We start from the raw sequence: 22744 nt of genomic DNA on the forward strand, positions 1-22744 counted from the left end.
ACTACTGGCTTCTGCAGAAGCAGCAAAGGTACAAAGAAAAAAACCAAAACTCCATTGGTGAGGGGTGTATGTATTTACCTGACACAATGTTATTATTGTCCAAGGAATTGCATTTTAAAGACTGATCTTCAGTTTTTGAAAATCACAGGCCGTCTTTACACTGCAGCACAGTGAAAATGTCACAGAGGTACCTTGGTGCCAAGAACCCAGCTCATCAGAGTGGTGGGCTTCTCCTCTGCCTCATTTAACCTGCTACCTCACAGACCTTGTGCTGGCCAAGTTCCGTGGTTCCCAGTGATGATCCCAGATTGACCGGAGCCAGATCAGGAGCTTCTACCCATTAGGTCTTAGGGTTGAGTCTTAGGGTTAAGTCTTAAGGTTAGGTCTTTAGGTTAAGACTTATGGTTATGTCTCAAGGTTAAGTCTTAGAGATAAGTCTTAGAGACACGCTGTAACTCGCCAGTATACTTTATTTATTGAGAACTAACATTAGAAAGACACGGCATAACCACAAGTCAATAATATCTACTAATGGTGGAGGAGAGGTCTGTCTTGAAGAAGGCTGGAAAACATGACCATTCAAACCATGCTGACGCAGCTGATACAGAACTGGACTGGACAAATACATCGATGACAGCAACAATGCTGTAGTCAGGCTTACATTTGAATATCTGCAATTGTAATCAGATCTCTGTCCTCCATAAATCTGAGGAATACAGCAGTAATACCTGGAGCACAGAGAGCAGCTTAGGGTGAAATCAAACTTAGAAAGGTAACTACCAACATTTGGGAATGTGCCCAACTGCTTTCTGAGCTTCAGGTTTGGAAAAGATCAACTGCTCCTTCACCGTCCTGGCACAAAAGGCAATACGCTTTAGGACGTTGCTCTTTTTCTCTTGCCCGACACAGGCATTGTCTTTAGGAAACTAATAGGAATCACTTAAGAATGAAACTTCTTGTTCGCACGGTTTGCCAGCTGGCCACTCTCAGTCTTTCCTCTGGAGACAGCATGCAGCCCCGCCACCCCCACCCCTCTGGGGTGTAAGAATACCCTGCCCCCCCGCCCCCAAACAAAGGAAGCAGTCAAACACTGGGACTCGGACTGCTGGCAGATGGGAACCAATTACCAGTTCACACTGCAATGTGTCTCTCCGTTTACTCTAAAAGCAATACAAGCAAAAGCATAAAATAAGGAATCTCTCTGCATAGAGGAAACAGGATGGAGAACTTGACTCTCAGAAAAACCAACCCCAAGAACAAACCCAATTCAAACGTCTGAACAGCTACCACTGTTGGACTTTGAATGCCACGTCCCAGCGGGCTGAAAAATCTAAGTCTGCTTTGGGACAGATACATTCAAATCTGCCCTGTCACAACACAATTTAACAGCAGCTTTAACAAGAAAGAGACAACCGGAATGCCTCCGTAAACCAACAGCCACAAAGAAGGTGAACACACTGAAACCCCTCCCAAAGAACACAACGCGTTATGGCTACTTACCCAAGGTCTGTCTTGCCGGTAGCTTTAACTCCTCTAACAGGGACTCTCCTAACAGTTACCGATGAGTGCCTTGGAATCAGGGCATTGTCATCTGTGTATTCTGAAAACAACATCAATACAGAGAAAGCATCAGTCAGTTCGTAAGGGTGATATTAATATGTCATGACATAGCACTTCAGGGAACCCTTTACGGATAGAAAAGCAACATTTTACACACAGCGTCATGCTTTTATCATGTCCACACACTCACGGTACCTTTCCAGAAATCTTCAGGTCTGATAGTCAAACACAAGCAGCAAAATCTTTTCCATTTGTTTTGAATCGTTTCAATGCCAACAGCAAAATGGTCTCTAAAGTCACTAAAGCAGAGTCTGCTAAAACATGAGGCTCTTTCCTGATCTAACTTTCATTGCTTTTGCTCCTGTTAGCTTACAAAACCCTAGAACATGTCTCTATAATAGCGAGCACGGAAGAGGACACCCCCACCCCGCCTCCCACCTTTTAAAACACATCCCAACCATCCATTTTGCCTTCCCACCATCTTCAAAAAGAGTCCACCATCTCTTTTTTTTCCCCCCAGTGATGTGTAAAATCCTGTTTACTTTTAGCTTCTATTAGCATTGCTTCTATTACGAGATTTCCGTGATCACGCGGCTCGGAAAACTCTGAACAAGTTGGCCATCTTCACTCAAGGTTCACTGAAGGGTCTTTCCAAGATCATGCCAACATTTAGTCAGGACTCCTGCACAAAGTTATAAAACCCACTACCATATCTCCACAGGGAGGATCTCCAAGAACCCCCTTTAGGCAGAGCATCCAGGCCTAGTTCTTTCCTTCATCTTCTGAAGGTGACTTTAAGCACGTAGATGCTGTCCAATAAAAACGGAAAGTCACAGTTATGTATAAAACCCCAAAATCTGGCATACACATAAATGACACCGAAATGTATTCCTTAGCTTTGCTCTGACAACCGCTGGGGAATTTTTTGCATTTTCACGGGGAAAACACCCTTACAAAAGTTCCAGTAAGCATCTGTGTCACAACCTGTACGTCTGCCTCTACCTGCGTGTCTGTCTCTACTGCTGTATATGACACGCGATCCCGTAACACCCCCAAGACCCCTAACACCGTGCTGTTAAGTCTGCTCACAGATACTCTCCTGAACCTACTTTACCTATCTGTAGGTAAACAGTGTCTTTAGGTCCAACCACTTGAAAGGCTGGGGCCAAAGTTACAGTTACCGCAGCAGGCATGTTATTCTGTTTAAGTTTTAATACATCAAAGAGGAAGAGGAAAAAATCCTATGAGTACACATCGTAAAGACAAGACTGTTGTGGGAATGTCACAGAACCACAGGAAAAAAGAAAAAAAACCCCAACCGATAAAATTTGAATGTTTAAGGAATGGAGATGGTTTCCAAGTCTTTGTATTTCTGACAAGTCATATTCCAAAGTCTTTAATCACATGCAAGCTTTGCCAGACGGTAGATTACCAAACTGAAACAGCACACTAAGTAATACAAAACCATTACCGTCTCTGAGAATCAAGCACCATTTCTCAGATTCAAAAGAACTTAGGGTTTCTCTAAGAACATTTCTAGGTATATTCACCATAACTGATCTGCCATAAAACTTCAGTACTGCCCTGACACCGTTTAACACGCAGTACCACGACAAAAATGCACCGTTTGAAAGAAATGAAGAAATGATGCTCAATAGCATCTGAATGAATGTGTAGCATGGTGCAGCAAAGAAGCTGTATTAGCAAGAAATGCCAAGTATACTTTAGACAGAACACTCGTCTACAAGATGGCTTTCCAGGGTCTGCATAGATTCTCAGTCACAGATACACCCTTGATCCAAAACGTTGCTACTGAGCAGTTTCTGCAGCAGCCAAGCACCGCTTTTCCAATGCGGTGGAGTAAAAGTAGCTGAAGACAAATTTCAGTCACCAAACCCACTTTTTTTTCCCCTTTAAATTAGCCACCCACTCCTTTTCTATCATGTTCAGCCTTCTCTGCCGGCTTTCAAAGAAATCTGGCAGGTCTGTGATGACAAGGCATTGTCCCACATTCCCTTATCGTTTTACCTAGAAGGGTTCCCAGAAACCAAACCTCTTCCACGTGCGGTGTCGCACACGGACCCCGTACGCTGCTGTGCCTGGCTGCGCACACAGCCCTGACGGCAGCTGCCAGCGCACAACCACGGAAGAGCAGCTCTGAGGCCCCAGCACAAGTCACCGCTGCCGGCCGTGGCCCAACCGCCCCACTGGCCGCCTGCGCCATCGCCAGCCGGCCGGTCCCCGGTCCCCGCGCCCGCCGCCCCCACGCACCTTCCATGGTCTGGGCGTTGGTGACCTGCAGGTCGCAGTGGGTCGCCTTCAGCCTCTCGCGGCCCATGATCTGGCGCCTGAGGTCGCGCAGGGAGATGTGGGGGCCGTGAAAGGTGACCACATCGGAGTTCAGCCTGGAGGAGAACTTGTAGTGGACACACGACATGGCCGGGGCCAGGCGGTGCCCGCTCCGCGATGGCACCTCACGCAGCAGCTGGCCTCGCGGCCCCCACAGCAGGTCAGGGCCCACCGAGGGGCTGGGGCCAGCAGCGCGGGCTGAGCCCGCCGGCTCCTCCTCGCAGCCCCGGTGGGAGGACGATGGGGACAGGCCCTGGCTCGGCCTCCGCTCCCTCCTCGCACCAGCGCTGCCAGGCCAAGCTGCTCGCTATGGCAACCCAGGCGGCTCCGCATTGTGACAGAGGGGCTCAGGGGGCCACTCAGCGCCCCTGGGGGAGGGGCCTTCATCAGCCCCGCCTGGGCCGCCGGTGTCCCTGCTGTCCCCCAGCCTGTCACCGCCCCGTGCCCTGTCACCCCCCAGGCTGTCACGGCCTGCTGTCCCCTCCTGTCACCCTCGATGCTGCCACTGCCTGCTGTCCCCTCCTGTCACCACGCAGGCTGTCATGGCCTGCTGTCCCCTCCTGTCACCCCCCAGGCTGTCACGGCTTGCTGTCCCCTCCTGTCACCCCCCAGGCTGTCAAAGCCTGCTGTCCCCTCCTGTCACCCCCCAGGCTGTCATGGCCTGCTGTCCCCTCCTGTCAACTCCCATGCTGCTACTGCCTGCTGTCCCCTCCTGTCACCCCCAAGCTGTCCCCAGCCGCTGACCCTTCCCGTCACCCCCAGGCTGTCCCCAACAGTTGTCCCCTCCTGTCACCCACCAGGCTGTCCCCACCAGCTGTCTCTCCCTTCACCCCCCAGGCCTGTTACTACCAGCTGTCCCCTCTTGTCACCCCCAGGCTGTCCCCACCTGCTGTCCCCTCCTGTCCCAAGGCAGCCTGGGGGAGATGCTGGGGCTCTGCCGAGTGGCACTTGGCTGCCTGCACCGCAGGGACAGCGCAGGAAGGGGACATCTCAGGGTGTCGCAGTGTTGTCCTTGTTGTACTCCTGCATGGTATTAATGATGGTTCCTTTTGTAACTGGCTTTTATTCACTCTGTCTGACGGGGCTTCCTCTGGTAGAACCAGTGCCAAGAGGAAAAAAGGGCGCAGTCCAGTCGCAACGGGCGCGGTGCACACTGTCATCTTTTGTAATGCTTCATAAAATAGCTTTTATTTAAATTCTGTATCTGCAGTATTTTTTCCAAAAATGTTCAGTTAAGGGAAGACGAGAGAAAGGGTGAGTCCACTAGCACGAGCGGGGAGAGCCATGTGACCTTGACCTTGAGCGGGGATAACCACGTGACCTTGACCTAGAATGACAGCCCCGACTCTTCTCTCTGCCTCTTCTTGGATATGGTGCTGATCGTGGGTAGGAATGAGAGGGGGCATGACTAGATGATTGAGAGCAGCAGCGAGGGTGGGAAGGACCTGATCTTGACTTGCAGTAGGTATGCGAACTTCTAGAGCGAGAAGAACTGGCATAGGGAGACCTGGACCTTAAAGAACAAAACGCAACACAAAGGAAATGAATGAAGTTAATTCAAAACAGTCACTCACACCATTTTTTTTTCTCCCAAATTTGTTTGGGTTTGGGGTTTTTTCCTCTCCATACGCTTATGTCAAAGCTTCTTTCAGCTGCTGATATACTGCTGCTGCAAACCGAAGAGCATGGCAGCGTGTAAAGGTTTCTGCTTACGAGCCAGAACGGCTGCTGCTGTGGTAGTGTAAAAACACGCAGGAAGGGTAAGTCTGTTCCTACTCACTTCTATCGCATGGACTGCCCTAGCTATGGATGGATTTCAGGGGTGTCTACTGGTCTCTGCTGGTACATGGACATGCAGATGTCTCACTACCCAGCATCCACCTGCAGCGCACATCACTCTTGTTGCCGTAAGATGCAAAACAAGTGAGTCTTAATGGCTACAGCGCAGTATCAACTGTCAGGAAAGCAGGGTTTAGCCTGGAGGCAGTAAAGCTCCATTTGAAAATGCCAGCTTAGTCTATTTAACTTCACTACGTATTTGGCAATTTGTACAGCATGCAAAATGCCCCACTTCTAGCCAGTGGTAGCCAAATTCTGCACATACCTCTAGCTCCAACCAAGGCCGGTGACTGCATTTCAAGAAAAATCCTAGCTAAAAGCTTCTAAACTCAGTCTCCAGTAAGCTGACGGAATGCCACTACTCTGGGAAAGATACTGACAGCATTACTACAGAGAGCTCTTCAGATTCCTGCCCAAGGGCTTTTTAAGGACAGAAGACAGCAGCTATCTTTAGATTTTTCTTCACGAGTTATTCCACGTATGTTCATTCCTCCTCCAACTTAAGATTTCCTTACGCAAGTCTGATCTTTTAATTTGTAAGAAAAATTTAAGGATGTCAGCAGAATCTGAGCAAAAGGCGCCAGTTTGCAGTCCAGGTTGCAATCCGTCTGTGCGAGATTAGACGACAGAGGCAACAAAGGCAATTCCTCTCACGTATCTCCTCCAAAGTGCTTTGAGGTAACAGTTACAGTCAGAGCACGGAGGCACAGGAATCCACACCTGTCCAGTTTCTAGCCTCCTCAGGGCTGTCAGGAGGCGAAGGATGTCACTACAGAGAAGCTTTGGCAAAAGAGACACCCGTTCCTTCTCAACTGCTGCCCAGTTATAACTATCAGTCACCTGTAATCCCTGCCATCTTTGAGCTAGTGACCTACATGTGGAGCTCCCATCACTGCTCGTCCCTTGAACCATCCAACCCACCTCAGGATAGAGAGGTGGACTGGAACTCCTCCTGATTCTTCTAGACAATCTGCTTCTCCGTTAGGGACATGCAACGCAATTACCTGGGAAATGAATGCCTGCGCTCCTCCTGAAACTCCTCACGTGCCACCAATTCCATAGAAGAAGTGTTTGTGAACACTTCGGGTCTGGGCTTTTTCTCTTCCCTGTTAAAATCAGTTTGACCATTATTACAATTATAGTTGGATATTTATTCCAAACAGACACCAAAATACAAAACACGGCCAAGATGAGAAAATGTTTACTGCATGTAATGCCAAACACGAACATCCTAGTCAAGCAAAACGAGTTTAGAATTCCCCCAGGATTCAGGGAAAGTTCTACAACTCCATTTGTCTTGCTTGAGTTTTGCACATTTACCATCTGCAATGAAAAGGTCTGTTGGATAAAACACGATGCCATTTTTGCTTCTGCCAGATGCACTTTAGTGTAACTGCAGTCCAAGGTGCTAACGAAATACCAAAGCGCAAACCCGTGCAACTTCCTGGAGCCAAACACTTACTCCTTTTGAAGTCTCCATTGTTCCCGTAAAACTCCTCCCTAGACAAGGGAGGCCAACGGCATCCTGGCTTCTGCCTGAAATACGGTGGCCAGCAGGACCAGGGAAGGGATTGTCCCTCTGTACTCAGCCCTGGTGAGGCTGCACCTCCAACACTGGGTTCGGTTTTGGGCCCCTCACTACAAGAAAGACACTGAGGTGCTGCAGTGTGTCCAGAGAAGAGCAACAAAGCTGCTGAAGGCTCTGGAGCACAAGTCCTGTGAGGAGCAGCTGAGGGAACTGGGGTTGGTTAACCTGGGGAAAAGGAGGCTGAGGGGAGACCTCACTGCTCCCTGCAACTACCTGAGAGGCAGCTGTAGTGAGGTGGGGGTCGGTCTCTTTTTTTCCCAGGTAACAATTGATAGGAGGAAAGGAAATGGCCTCAAGTTGCGCCACAGGAGCTTGAGATGGGATATTCGGGAAAATTCCTTCACCAAAAGGTTTGTCAAGCGTTGGAACAGGCTGCCCAAGGAAGCGGTTGGGTCACCATCCCTGGGTGTATTAAAAGAAATGTAGAGGTGGCGCTTAGGGACCTGCTGTAATGGCAGACTTTGTAGGTTTAGGTTAACTGCTGGACTCAATGATCTTAAAGGTCTTTTCCAACTAAACCTAAATGACCCTGTGATTCTATAAAGAAAGTGCTGGTGTCGCTGGGAGGGTATTTGAATGAGTCGCTGGCCGTGCTGTTGGCTGATGACATGTTTGCAGGAGCTGGGGGATATTCTGGAGCGGGGCGGGGGTATACCCAGCAGATGGAGGCTGACCAGGTGGAAACTGAGGAGGTAGTGGTGGTGGTGGTACCGCCAGCGGGAAAGGAAGCGCCTGGGGTGGGGGAGGATGCAAGGGAGGTGGCGGCACAGGTACAGAGGCTGCTGTTGATGATGGCAGTGTCGGGGCCTGAGTCCTCTGGGTACGTGTGCTACGTGGATGTCCTCCATTTGAACTCCCAGAGAAACCCAAACTCGCGTGTCACTGTCACACTCTGCCCTGATTTTAAAGAGGAATGTGAATGAAGCGGGAGCACGGTGGCGAGCCCTTCTTGTTCTCAACCTGAGCATTTTTCTGGCAGCTTCCTGTCCATTTGAGCCTACCCTCATTTCTGGATCCTCACACTTGCCTTCCACATCCTCACCCCAAGTAGTTGCCTCAGGCTTCTCCCCCTACATTCAGCTTTGTGACTGTGGGCAGAGGCTGCCCATGCTTAAAGGAGACTCCTATCTCCCAGGTGCCAGGTGCCCACGGCTCCTCTGCCACTCCTCGATACACTTCCTACTTCACACTTCCGAGCTTCAAAGTACTGCACAGATATTAACCAAGCTTCTCTCCAACTTCCTTTCAGTTCTTCCCCACAAACTTCCTAGGTTGTTGCCTCGTGATGATCTGTTTGGCCTGGTCTTGTCCCTGAACTGTTCTTTCCTTGCTTACTGAACCTGAGAATTTTAGGTATCTCTGGGACGGATTGCTGTGTTTTCTTTTGATTTATCTTTAAGATTTTATAAACACGATGCACACTTATAATCTATCCATAACAAATACATACCAAAAGGAAGAACTAACTGGTAGGGCAATAACAGCAAAAACAGATTCCTCTCTCTCCAACGGAGAGAAAGCAGCTTGGCTATTTGAGATGACTAGACTAAAGAAATTCAAAATGGTCATAAAAAAACAGCACTGACTCTTCCAACAATTTGCTCCATCACTAAGTCATTAAGAATCAAATGTTGGAGGCTGACTTCAATTGGGAAATCAGTTTCTTCAGCCCTATCCAGCCAGTAAGTAATTCGAAAGGGTGGCTTTGCACCTCATCCTGTCGTTATGTTTAATTTTGATATATACTTACGGTTTCCTCCAAAAGCGTTTCTTTTTCAGAGTCTACTTTTGGGTCACATACTGGAGTTTTATTTGTAATCGTTTTACTGCAAGCACAGATCCCCTTTGTTAGAGCCAACTCAAGCTGAGCCACTTAAAAATGAATTGCCACTTGTATTCTCCACAGCTATCTGTGCATACGCATTTCATTATAAATCAGCTACTGTAGAAGTAATGTAGGTGTTACAGCCTGGTTTAACAGGTTACAAGTCGTCAGAGACTGAATTTCTGTGAAATACTTACAGTCCCCAGCCTGGTCTGCCACCTGCTGAGCGAACCGCACTGGCTCTCATCGGATGACCTTTTGGAGTGGGGAGAGGAAAAAGAAATAAATCCCATTCAGTTCATCTGAAGATAATTTTTTTAGAAGAAATTCTAAAGTTACGGTCACTCACCAGGTGTGGGTATTTTTTGCTCTTGGGGGCCCAGAAGACATGGTACTGCCGGTTGTCTTGCTACAGGAACCGGAAAGCCCTTGTGAATAAATGCAAACAGTTGGAAAATAAGCTCTAATAAATACTGTATTTCAAAAGCATATGTTGAAATAAAACTTAACAGACCGCTGACTGACAGAGAGGAAGATTTAGAAAGTTTGGTGGCAGTCACCTGAGCAGCAGGTGTCACAGTCACAAGTGGTCGTGCAGGCGGTGACGGCGGCTGTCGCTGCTGCTGCTGAATCTCCTTATGGAGCCCTGTTGTGTAGCCGGTTCCATTGTGGAAGTTGTTCACAGCCTAGAGGCAGAAGAACATGGACAAAAAGATCAAAGTGTCAGATTATGATGACAATAGATGAAGAAAAGCCTCCACAGGGTAAAATGACTTGTATAGTCCTGTACATGCTATCAAGCCTAGAGTAAAGCAGCACACAGAGATAGGAACACATCACATGAAACACTGCTATTAAGGACTGGTAGCTCAGAGTATCTGTAGTTAAAGGACTTCAGTGTTAACAGCGAATCTGAGAGGCAGGCAAGCGTGTTTAGACAAAAGTTTGACCTGAGTTTGCCTGATTATCTCTAAAGAGTTGTCAGCTTCTGTAACAACAGACAATGCATTTGAAAAGTAAATGCAGCCTTATTCAGTTTATCCTTCTTTAAGGAGATGTCAATAATTTCCTCCCTTTCAGCTTTTTACAAACAGACTTTCCTTACAAACAGTTGATGAAAAAGTCACCACGTTACCTGGCGCAGGAAGTTGTTGGCAACTAAAGCGTCAGGAGAAACACCTGTCTGATGACACGCCGGGCAAGTATGTTCCTCCGATTCCAGTAAAGCTGTTCTAATACCTGTGTGTAATTAGAAGCGTCAAAATAGGTTTCAGCCAAAGTAGGGAAATCTTTGGGGTTCTCATCAATTATAAGAACACACAGACGATTAATGGCTGGATATGGTCTTGAATGGAGAGCATGAAGCTATAAATGTTCATAAGTGTAAAAAATGCCCAGTATGCAGCAAATCGCTATACAGTTTTGACATTTCCCTGTTGTAACAGCTGAAGACCATAGAGTGGGCTGTGTCCTGATGTTTGGACTAGTCTTTTTTCTACTACCGAGTACAGCAAGAAGCCACCAACATCAAGGCTAATGAACAAAGCACATCTCAAAAAGCCATGAGTCGGTTCGAGTTTTGAAGGTTTAACCAACTCCTGTGGCAAAGAATGTAGATTAAATGCCCGACTGCCTGTTTGTGGCGGACCAGAGTCAGTCACCAGAGCTGGCTCTATAGTTGTGTATGAGAGAAAGAGCTGTGGACAAACTACGTGCATTCCATATCTAATACTGTATTCACCTGCACAATTATGCACTCTTCTCGTACTCGACCTTCCGCATGTGAAGAAGATTTGACTAGATACACAGAAAGGGAAAAAAGCTCTTTGGCCTTTGGGTTTGTTTTTTTTTTTCCCCCCCATTACGGAGAAGAGGCCTTTCCTACTCCGGGCGTACTGAAGTATGAAATAGACCTGGTAGCACAGGTGATCTCCTATTCCTGCTTTCAGAAGATCTGATGTGGTGTTTTGGATTAAAAAACACGGGAGGGGAGTTTACTCCTTACATTACATTACGCACTTACATTCGTCACAATAACTTGCTCCACAGCATGGAATAAGCGCTGCATCCGTCACTGGATCTTTACAAATGGGACATAACAACTCGTTTGGAACAGGCCTGTCTGCGGAGGAGGAGGAGGGCTCCTCTGGTAAAAAGGGTGGCTTTTCCTTTTTCTCTCTAGCATAAGCTTCCCTGGAGGGCAGGTGGGGAAGGAAAAAGAAAAAAGTGAAAGATGGGAAAGGAAAAATTTTCCAAGCTTTGGATTTTATCAAACAAAGGTAATAGATGGAAGTCTTCTCACTCCACGTAGGCTTTCTACAACGTAGGCATTTACGCTAAATGACTTCTCTAGAGCCACACTATCAGAAGAAGAAGGAGGGGGGAACATTTTTCCTTCTGCAGAACTCTCCCATCCGTTGGATCAACTACGAAATGAGCTCAGACTAGAAAAATAATTGCTTGACAGCTAGAGAGCAGGGGAAAGGAATCCCACCTCTCCTTTGCCAGAGGGTAAGTGCAAATTGCTGGATCAGGGTAAAGTTCGTCCCCAAGTAATTTCATTTTGTAAATGAAAGAAGTCTGTGCTACAGCTTCTACAACAGGAGATCCATGACAGAAAAAGGGAAGTGCTACCGAGTGCACTTTCCAACAGCCACTCCTGTCAGCACACAGCAGTAATTTCTTAGTTTATAGCAACAGGAACACTTCAGCCCGTTTCACACATGAGATTTGTTAAAAGTCAGAGGAGGAGGAAATCTCAGTCCAAGGGCTATTTGTTAAATTTTGCAAGAAGCCTTTGAAACATAAACCAGAAGCAAAATGAGCATTCAGAGAGAATGATGCCAGCTGGAAACACTACTGAAATGCCTTGCAGAAATACAGGTTCTTAGCATACCCCAAGGTCAGCCAGCTTCCCGGGGCATGAACAGTAGGACTACTCTATTTCAATATGGGAAAGTATTGCAGATTTTAAGGTTAAGATACGACGGTAGTGCTTCCTCCCTCGTAATTAGAGGCTGGCCACCTCGGCTGCATTGCCACTCAGACATTTACGCATGGTTGCTCTCATTCGCATTTTGGTCGGTCCGATTAATTCCATACTTACGCATTAATAGTTGGTATTGCGTATTTCCCAGCCTTTGTCAGCATGGCACCTTTTGTGTTGGGATCCTTCACCTCCACCAGGAAACTCCTTGGAATTCCGGTGCTCCTTTTAATTCTGCAAACAGGCTCCACATTTTTGTCCTGTTGAGAACAGAAATGCAGACATCTCTCCTCTTCAGACGCACACTTAAAATGACGTTTCAGAGATAATTTTAAGCAGCGAAAGCCTTTAATCCCCTCCTTTTACCTAACATAATGGCTGCTCGACTCAAACTCCTGCTTTCCCCGACGAGCATAGCCAGGACGTACCACAGGTTTGAGCAGAGTTTTGAACCCAGTCGTCATTCTTTGGCTTAACTTCAGGACCCTTCAGGGTGAAACAGCCCTTTGCTCACCGTCCGCTCAGAGCAGAGACACAAACCTGTTCCCCCTCCAAAGCCCCTGGGCAACGTGTGAGAGCTTAATTCAGGGTCTCCAAATCAGCCCCCATGGAAACTTACATTCACATCTATATAGGAAGGCTGAATTCATCCCTCCTGCACGTACATTCAGGGACTGATGTTAAACGGCATGAATATTCAGCCAGAGGCTTCTGTAGTTAAAACTGACAGATACTCAATAGACGGGGTCGACAGAAACCTCTTGTTTTTAGAGGAAATACCAACAACTTTGAACTGTCATTAGAAAGAGTTAGAACCAGGAACATTTCCAGTACTATTGAAATAGATACAAATATCTATGAAAGTTCACTGAGAAAGATCTATGGACATCTTTAATGTCTGTGACCTAGAGAAAAAAAAAGTTTCACATTTAGAATTCCAAGTTTCCCTTGAATTTGGGAGGGCTTTGCAACATTGCCATGTAACATTTCGCCCCGAGAGAAACAATTCTTACTGGGAGTGTTCATGTCTTTGTCACATAAATGCCAAGGTAAAAAACCCTAAAAGCTCGGTAACACCAGAGGCCTGCCCCAATCTTACCCTATTTACCGGGCAGTTCTTGGCATAGTGGCCAGGTTTTCCACAGCAAAAGCAACTGGATGATGGTGGAGGCAGATCCAAGGGTTCCCTCAAGTAACTAGAAGGTTTGGGGAAAAAAAGGAAAAGCTATGCATGTGTCTCTCTTCTTAAAAGAAACATCTCCATACTTTTTCCATAACCTTTGAAGATCACATTTGATACTTACTTGGATGGATCGTATTCATGGCAGGACTGTATCATCATCGCCTTTATCTTATCCTCTTCGGAAGCATTGGCTTCAGCCAGGTTGGCAGTCTGTTTAACAGGTAATGGTTATTTGACACACACATTAGGCTACAAATAGGCTCTCTTTGTACCTTACATAAAGACTTGTGAAGCCAATCCAAGTTTTGTCCAAGCGGACTGAAGCTATGTGTAGAAAAAAGCCCACCAGCCAGCATTTTGAAGCTGGTCTTTAAGCTCCAGACTAGTCAAAGAAGCTAGCCATGGTACATTTAACTGAGAAAGATGTGTGCAAGTAGCAGTATTTACATTCTGCAGTGTCAAAAGGACACACAACTTCAGAGTCGTGGCAGTTGGTTTTGCTTGCTGAAATTCAGCTTCAGACCCAGAAGCATTAAAAGGAATCAAGCTTTCTATAATCCCTCAGCAAGAGAAAAGATTCTTTTCAGCAGACATCTGACCATCATGTGCTGTAGGCAGTCCAAACCGCATGGTTCCGCCCCCTCCCCCACCGCCACTCGCTTCTTCATAGGAAGTGACTGAACTACAATTTTTTTCCAGTTGTCACTGTCCTTTTAACACGCAAATTGTAATATAAACCTTACGCAGAACTAGATCTTCGAACTATGGAAGCCAGATGGGTTTTTTTACACAGTACTTCTTCAAATGTTTCTATTACACACTAGTCCAGATACAAGCAGGGTCAAAGGGGGTGACTGTAAATTATTTGGAACTTCAAGCACCTATCCTACAGACCAACTGCTCATGTTTTCCTTTTTACATGCATTCACTCACGAAAGCAACCAACTAGTTTCCACATGTTATTTCATCTAGCTGTTCCATATACGCAGGAACATAATCCAGATCTCCATCTATGAAATCATTTCCAGTAACATTTGCAGAGAACTTTTATAGACACTTGACTGATTTGTCTGAACCCAAATGGTTTACAAAACACATCCAAAACCCACAACACATTTCTAGGAACAGACCACCATTCAAATATGGCATTCAATACATAGTCATAACAAAGCAGAAAAGTTCTTACTACACATTGCCTCCTGTGCCAGCCTGCACTAAAGAGGCTAGGGTAACAGTTCGGAGCTGCTTTGTTACCTATCTCCGTATTTCTGAAATCTTTGAATTTCTCAAAAGCTTGGACAGTTTTCCACATTTTAGAGTAAATTTCACATGACTTTACAGAACCAAGGGACAGCCCTGAGGGAGACCAATGTCTTTTGGTGGCTGCTTCCCAAACTAATTCTGCACACACCTCCACCCCCACCCCCACCCTGCCGCAAAATGTTAATTAACACAATTAAATTTATTAAGAAAATAAATAAATGCAGCGAGCGAGGGAAGACGTTCCCAGTGGGAAGGATTTCTTTCTCTTGGACATGAGCTCTGGCCTTCATTTTCAGAGGAAAGAACTAGCTCCTCTGCGTTAGGCCCTGCCTTCTCTAGTCTTTGTAACTTTAAAGACTATGCTTTTAATCACTTCTGTGGCTAGCACTACGCCTCTTCACCAAGTGCAATCACTAGTGTTTCCCGAGACAACGTTACACGTTGCTGAGCACAAAATACAAGCAGTTCCATTACAAAATATGCTTTCAGGCGGTCACGTCTGCTGATGTGCCTCGCATAAACACTGGCACAGTCCTATCAACAATTAGGTGCACTTGCACACTTTTCACAGTCTGCATGTAAACAAATTAGGTTGCGTCGTCCTCTATCTGTATGCCACAATTCAAGCAGTCCCGCACCATTCAAAGAATGGATCTGTAACTGTAATGACTAAAAATTCAAAAACAGCCATGCAATTGTCCATGTTCCAGAAACACGTCTGTTCCGGCTGTTGCAAAGGCCCTAGAAATGTCCATGACTTACAGCCAATTAAATCCTGCTGTAAAAATGGTGTTAGTTTCCAATGAACAATGAGCGGGACGTATGAAAAATGGTAAACAGCTTCTGAAGTGCTGCTTCTTTGTGTCTTGCAGATGAGTAACACTGCAGCATTACACTGAGGCCAATAAGGTGCTCCCCTTCCATCTTCCCAAGCTGGGAACTACTCTCTACAGGATAGTATCAAAGTAATATTTTAAAGTTAGGAGAAACACTCTGAATTATTAACAATTAATGTTTTGCTCATATTACAGCAGTTATCCAGCTAGAGAGCACAGTGTAAGGTTTGAAAATACAAGGATACACACCCACACCCACCCCTTTCTTTTTAACACGATTTCACAAGCAAGTACATCTAAGCATACCTTAATAAGCTGGGCCAGAGAAAGAGGTGCGGAAGGGTCGCCAATCTATTCAGAAAAATTAAACACATACTCAAGTTCTACAATCAAAACAGAGCAATAGTTCACCCCTACTGCTGTATGAAAGCCTGCGCTATATCCTCTGAGTGTCACTGGAAGAGCCACCTCCAAGCCAGTGGAATTTATACTTGTTCAAAACAAAGTCCAAACCTTAAACAGCTTAAGTATGCCTACGTTGTTAATGAGAAGAAACTAAAGCAACCAACCCCTCCTGAGATCAACCTATTGCTCAGAATACCTCAGAGGGGGACCCTTGTCAAATGCTCACAACTGCTTAAAAGACGGAGGGTTAAGGAAGCTGTCCATTTGCAGCTCGAAAGGATCTAAAAAAATTATTTCCGTTTATTTGAGTAGGAAGTGTCACTACAGGAAACATTGTCAGTGCAGTTTATAAATTAATCAGTTAATAGCTCATCATTTACTAAATGCACACAAGTATGATTCATGAATGCAGTATAGTTTTTGCGCTGTCTTTCATTTACTTTCATTAGACCCCAAGTTCACGAATTTCTAGATTAAGTTATCCTAAGAGCTTACAAAGTGATCAGATCCAGTGACCTAGAGCTCATGTAATGCCTCACTCCATTCTAGTGAAGAACAAGCAGTTATACTTACAGATGAAAACCAACCACCACCACAAAGTAATGTTTGTACTATGAGGGCTATTTTGAAATGCATCGTTGCACGTAGCATACCCCCCAAGGGCCAAGTGGAGATCTAGGCCATTACTAGTCAAGTGTCTCCTCGAGTTACTTATTCATGTCTTAGCAGCAGAACAACAGTGTTTTCTGACCGGAAGAAAAATGCTGCCCCTTTTCCAAATGTAAATTCAAAGTGGTGGCGTACTGAAGAGTGGCACCAAGTTCAGTGGTGCAAACCTTGAACCTACAAGCTCTAAAAATGAGCATACATTATCGGTACAACACACAGTCACACAAGAAATATTCTAGCCTATTCAGTACGAAATGCAATGCGTTACTAGGCACAAATACCATTATTCACATTAGAACCGCGCAAATGTTGGCATTGCTCAGTTTTCACTATGCTGAATCAAGTACATTGGATTTACAGCATACACTATGTTTCACTGGAAAATATGTTTGAGATATATATATTATAAATATTATATATAAAACATATATATTTTATATATTTTATATATATTAAAAAATTAGTACAAGGCTACATTTCTTAGACTTAGGTGCAGCATGTAGAAAAAAGTTTCAGCTTGTGTTTTTACATACCTCTTTTGATGTTCTACTCGCTGGCCCAGTTCGACTTCTAGAAGAAGAAAGAAAGATGATCAGAACTTAAAATAAAGCACTCGTAACCAACATAAAGCAGGGAAAACAGTTTATACAACCTGAACATCAAAACATTGTGTACTGGTAGTCTTATGAATACGGAAATTTATTTCTATACATAAAGTGTGCTCTCCTGGTGCATTCAGTGCAATTGAAATAAAACCCAAAATCCCATTCCTTCTTTGCCCCCAATGACTCTAAGATACAGAATACAGCAGTGCAAGAAGAAGTCCTCAGATATTTTCTTTCTGCTCTCTAAGTACCAAAACTGTGAAGACTGTGCTACATTTTTCTGTTCTTAAATAGTCAGCCATCCAAATACGAAGGCACCTTCAGGCAATCTGTATAGCCCCACTACCACAAATAGGTACCAGATAGAGCACTTTGGTTTCTACACTCCTCTGACAAAACGAGAACAGTTGTCTGTAGAAAAGTGTTTCTTGGTGGAAGCCCAAGCACTGTGTTCAGGTACCTACCATACTTAGCCTAAAGTGACTACAAATAGCAGTAGAAACATCACCTGAAAGCAGTTCCTAGGATTTTCTGAGATCGAGGAGGCCTGTGTTAAAAAAATAAGAAAAAAAGTCTTGATTACCAGAACTTCCTTTAAGATCATCTTGAACATGCTACAATATTTTAGGGAACACTTATGACACGCAAGCCCTTGCCGAGATTCCACATACTCATTGGTCTGTACCTGCATGCTACTCATGAATCAAACATGCAACCGCCCATCTAGTTAACAAACAATTCATACCTCATCCAAAGCGTCCCACGAGCAGAGGCAACCCAAAGGCTGCTGTGCAAGTCCTGCACAAATAGAAAGGCTCATACTTCCTGCCACTGCTACACCACCACCAGGCTCGCAAGTACAGCCACGTACCTCCTGAAGATGAGGAAGCGCGAGGAAAAGCTTTAGATTACCACACCATGGTTTCTTCATCCACTTGCCTTGAGGAAGATACTACAAGGTGACTAACGCATTCCTGAAGGCCTCTCCACCATGACAGCATGCATTCACCATTCCCAAACATTAACAACTCTACCAGTTGTTTCCACAATGGTTCCAGCTGAAGGAATAGAAAGCTGACCTGCCTGATCCATTTGCAACTTTAGCAGAGCAGCGGCATTCATCCCTTATCCCCACGTGCAGGTGCTTCTTGGATCTTTGATGCTAGTGGCACCTAGCTTCTCATTTTAGGGCAGCATTCCAACACCAGGAGAGGGTGTCATCCAACCAGAAATGGAGGCTATATTGACAAGACAGCACTAAGCATCCCGATCTAAATTAACCCCCCAAACAAGGCCATGCTTAGCAGCACAGCGCTGTGGCATCCAGAAACTCTTGGTAGTGCCTGAAAGCACTAATATGCCCAAAGCTTACAGGAGAGCCACATAAATTCAGGGGGGTTTGCTTGCAGATGCTTCATGGGTACTAGGATGCTGCTGTACTGTTTGTTTGAGACACGCTGAAACTCGCCGGTATACTTTATTTATTGAGAACTAACATTAGAAAGACACGGCATAACCACAAGTCAATAATATCTACTAATGGTGGAGGAGAGGTCTGTCTTGAAGAAGGCTGGAAAACATGACCATTCAAACCATGCTGACGCAGCTGATACAGAACTGGACTGGACAAATACATCGATGACAGCAACAATGCTGTAGTCAGGCTTACATTTGAATATCTGCAATTGTAATCAGATCTCTGTCCTCCATAAATCTGAGGAATACAGCAGTAATACCTGGAGCACAGAGAGCAGCTTAGGGTGAAATCAAACTTAGAAAGGTAACTACCAACATTTGGGAATGTGCCCAACTGCTTTCTGAGCTTCAGGTTTGGAAAAGATCAACTGCTCCTTCACCGTCCTGGCACAAAAGGCAATACGCTTTAGGACGTTGCTCTTTTTCTCTTGCCCGACACAGGCATTGTCTTTAGGAAACTAATAGGAATCACTTAAGAATGAAACTTCTTGTTCGCACGGTTTGCCAGCTGGCCACTCTCAGTCTTTCCTCTGGAGACAGCATGCAGCCCCGCCACCCCCACCCCTCTGGGGTGTAAGAATACCCTGCCCCCCCGCCCCCAAACAAAGGAAGCAGTCAAACACTGGGACTCGGACTGCTGGCAGATGGGAACCAATTACCAGTTCACACTGCAATGTGTCTCTCCGTTTACTCTAAAAGCAATACAAGCAAAAGCATAAAATAAGGAATCTCTCTGCATAGAGGAAACAGGATGGAGAACTTGACTCTCAGAAAAACCAACCCCAAGAACAAACCCAATTCAAACGTCTGAACAGCTACCACTGTTGGACTTTGAATGCCACGTCCCAGCGGGCTGAAAAATCTAAGTCTGCTTTGGGACAGATACATTCAAATCTGCCCTGTCACAACACAATTTAACAGCAGCTTTAACAAGAAAGAGACAACCGGAATGCCTCCGTAACCCAACAGGCACAAAGAAGGTGAACACACTGAAACCCCTCCCAAAGAACACAACGCGTTACGGCTACTTACCCAAGGTCTGTCTTGCCGGTAGCTTTAACTCCTCTAACAGGGACTCTCCTAACAGTTACCGATGAGTGCCTTGGAATCAGGGCATTGTCATCTGTGTATTCTGAAAACAACATCAATACAGAGAAAGCATCAGTCAGTTCGTAAGAGTGATATTAATATGTCATGACATAGCACTTCAGGGAACCCTTTACGGATAGAAAAGCAACATTTTACACACAGCGTCATGCTTTTATCATGTCCACACACTCACGGTACCTTTCCAGAAATCTTCAGGTCTGATAGTCAAACACAAGCAGCAAAATCTTTTCCATTTGTTTTGAATCGTTTCAATGCCAACAGCAAAATGGTCTCTAAAGTCACTAAAGCAGAGTCTGCTAAAACATGAGGCTCTTTCCTGATCTAACTTTCATTGCTTTTGCTCCTGTTAGCTTACAAAACCCTAGAACATGTCTCTATAATAGCGAGCACGGAAGAGGACACCCCCACCCCGCCTCCCACCTTTTAAAACACATCCCAACCATCCATTTTGCCTTCCCACCATCTTCAAAAAGAGTCCACCATCTCTTTTTTTTCCCCCCAGTGATGTGTAAAATCCTGTTTACTTTTAGCTTCTATTAGCATTGCTTCTATTACGAGATTTCCGTGATCACGCGGCTCGGAAAACTCTGAACAAGTTGGCCATCTTCACTCAAGGTTCACTGAAGGGTCTTTCCAAGATCATGCCAACATTTAGTCAGGACTCCTGCACAAAGTTATAAAACCCACTACCATATCTCCACAGGGAGGATCTCCAAGAACCCCCTTTAGGCAGGACATCCAGGCCTAGTTCTTTCCTTCATCTTCTGAAGGTGACTTTAAACACGTAGATGCTGTCCAATAAAAACGGAAAGTCACGGTTATGTATAAAACCCCAAAATCTGGCATACACATAAATGACACCGAAATGTATTCCTTAGCTTTGCTCTGACAACCGCTGGGGAATTTTTGCATTTTCACGGGGAAAACACCCTTACAAAAGTTCCAGTAAGCATCTGTGTCACAACCTGTACGTCTGCCTCTACCTGCATGTCTGTCTCTACTGCTGTATATGACACGCGATCCCGTAACACCCCCAAGACCCCTAACACCGTGCTGTTAAGTCTGCTCACAGATACTGTCCTGAACCTACTTTACCTATCTGTAGGTAAACAGCGTGTTTAGGTCCAACCACTTGAAAGGCTGGGGCCAAAGTTACAGTTACCGCAGCAGGCATGTTATTCTGTTTTAAGTTTTAATACATCAAACAGGGAGAGGAAAAAATCCTATGAGTACACATTGTAACGACAAGACTGTTGTGGGAATGTCACAGAACCACAGGAAAAAAGAAAAAAAACCCCAACCGATAAAATTTGAATGTTTAAGGAATGGAGATGGTTTCCAAGTCTTTGTATTTCTGACAAGTCATATTCCAAAGTCTTTAATCACATGCAAGCTTTGCCAGACGGTAGATTACCAAACTGAAACAGCACACTAAGTAATACAAAACCATTACCGTCTCTGAGAATCAAGCACCATTTCTCAGATTCAAAAGAACTTAGGGTTTCTCTAAGAACATTTCTAGGTATATTCACCATAACTGATCTGCCATAAAACTTCAGTACTGCCCTGACACCGTTTAACACGCAGTACCACGACAAAAATGCACCGTTTGAAAGAAATGAAGAAATGATGCTCAATAGCATCTGAATGAATGTGTAGCATGGTGCAGCAAAGAAGCTGTATTAGCAAGAAATGCCAAGTATACTTTAGACAGAACACTCGTCTACAAGATGGCTTTCCAGGGTCTGCATAGATTCTCACTCACAGATACACTCTTGATCCAAAACGTTGCTACTGAGCAGTTTCTGCAGCAGCCAAGCACCGCTTTTCCAACGCGGTGGAGTAAAAGTAGCTGAAGACAAATTTCAGTCACCAAACCCACTTTTTTTTCCCCTTTAAATTAGCCACCCACTCCTTTTCTATCACGTTCAGCCTTCTCTGCCGGCTTTCAAAGAAATCTGGCAGGTCTGTGATGACAAGGCATTGTCCCACATTCCCTTATCGTTTTACCTAGAAGGGTTCCCAGAAACCAAACCTCTTCCACGTGCGGTGTCGCACACGGACCCCGTACGCTGCTGTGCCTGGCTGCGCACACAGCCCTGACGGCAGCTGCCAGCGCACAACCACGGAAGAGCAGCTCTGAGGCCCCAGCACAAGTCACCGCTGCCGGCCGTGGCCCAACCGCCTCACTGGCCGCCTGCGCCATCGCCAGCCGGCCGGTCCCCGGTCCCCGCACCCGCCGCCCCCACGCACCTTCCATGGTCTGGGCGTTGGTGACCTGCAGGTCGCAGTGGGTCGCCTTCAGCCTCTCGCGGCCCATGATCTGGCGCCTGAGGTCGCGCAGGGAGATGTGGGGGCCGTGAAAGGTGACCACATCGGAGTTCAGCCTGGAGGAGAACTTGTAGTGGACACACGACATGGCCGGGGCCAGGCGGTGCCCGCTCCGCGATGGCACCTCACGCAGCAGCTGGCCTCGCGGCCCCCACAGCAGGTCAGGGCCCACCGAGGGGCTGGGGCCAGCAGCGCGGGCTGAGCCCGCCGGCTCCTCCTCGCAGCCCCGGTGGGAGGACGATGGGGACAGGCCCTGGCTCGGCCTCCGCTCCCTCCTCACACCAGCGCTGCCAGGCCAAGCTGCTCGCTATGGCAACCCAGGCGGCTCCGCATTGTGACAGAGGGGCTCAGGGGGCCACTCAGCGCCCCTGGGGGAGGGGCCTTCATCAGCCCCGCCTGGGCCGCCGGTGTCCCTGCTGTCCCCCAGCCTGTCACCGCCCCGTGCCCTGTCACCCCCCAGGCTGTCACGGCCTGCTGTCCCCTCCTGTCACCCTCGATGCTGCCACTGCCTGCTGTCCCCTCCTGTCACTACGCAGGCTGTCATGGCCTGCTGTCCCCTCCTGTCACCCCCATGCTGTCCCAATCTGCTGTCCCCTCCTGTCATCCCCAGGTTTTCACGGCCTGCTGTCCCCTCCTGTCACCTCCCAGGCTGTCATGGCCTGCTGTCCCCTCCTGTCACCACCCAGGCTGTCACTGCCTGCTGTCCCCTCCGGTAACCC

General features: G+C 46.4%; 2 protein-coding genes and 1 long non-coding RNA gene across 4 annotated transcripts; all 3 read right to left on the bottom strand.

The window, feature by feature from the left end:
- Positions 1 to 9354: 9354 nt before the first annotated feature.
- On the bottom strand, positions 9355 to 9591 carry LOC129736971 (uncharacterized). 2 transcript variants are annotated; one of them, XR_008734212.1, is made up of 2 exons: positions 9511 to 9591; positions 9355 to 9401 (listed from the first exon to the last, which is right to left on the bottom strand). It is a non-coding gene; the product is annotated as an uncharacterized LOC129736971 (long non-coding RNA). The 2 variants fall into 2 exon arrangements; XR_008734211.1 differs by having other exon boundaries at positions 9355 to 9416.
- Positions 9592 to 9624: 33 nt separating this feature from the next.
- On the bottom strand, positions 9625 to 15517 carry LOC129736965 (E3 ubiquitin-protein ligase RBBP6-like). The gene is made up of 8 exons (XM_055722586.1): positions 15488 to 15517; positions 13452 to 13540; positions 13247 to 13343; positions 12268 to 12407; positions 11185 to 11354; positions 10297 to 10400; positions 9687 to 9847; positions 9625 to 9634 (listed from the first exon to the last, which is right to left on the bottom strand). The coding sequence occupies exons 1-8, from the start codon at positions 15515 to 15517 to the stop codon at positions 9625 to 9627; spliced, it is 801 nt and encodes a 266-aa protein (XP_055578561.1).
- Positions 15518 to 17015: 1498 nt separating this feature from the next.
- LOC129737017 (E3 ubiquitin-protein ligase RBBP6-like) lies at positions 17016 to 22184 on the bottom strand. Its single transcript, XM_055723083.1, has 3 exons — positions 21948 to 22184; positions 19617 to 19716; positions 17016 to 17073 (listed from the first exon to the last, which is right to left on the bottom strand). Exons 1-3 carry the CDS (start codon positions 22111 to 22113, stop codon positions 17016 to 17018), a joined length of 324 nt encoding a protein of 107 aa, XP_055579058.1. The 5' UTR covers positions 22114 to 22184.
- Positions 22185 to 22744: the final 560 nt, after the last annotated feature.

Source organism: Falco cherrug, chromosome 10 (genome assembly GCF_023634085.1).
Source record: "Falco cherrug isolate bFalChe1 chromosome 10, bFalChe1.pri, whole genome shotgun sequence".
Lineage (NCBI taxonomy): Eukaryota > Metazoa > Chordata > Aves > Falconiformes > Falconidae > Falco > Falco cherrug.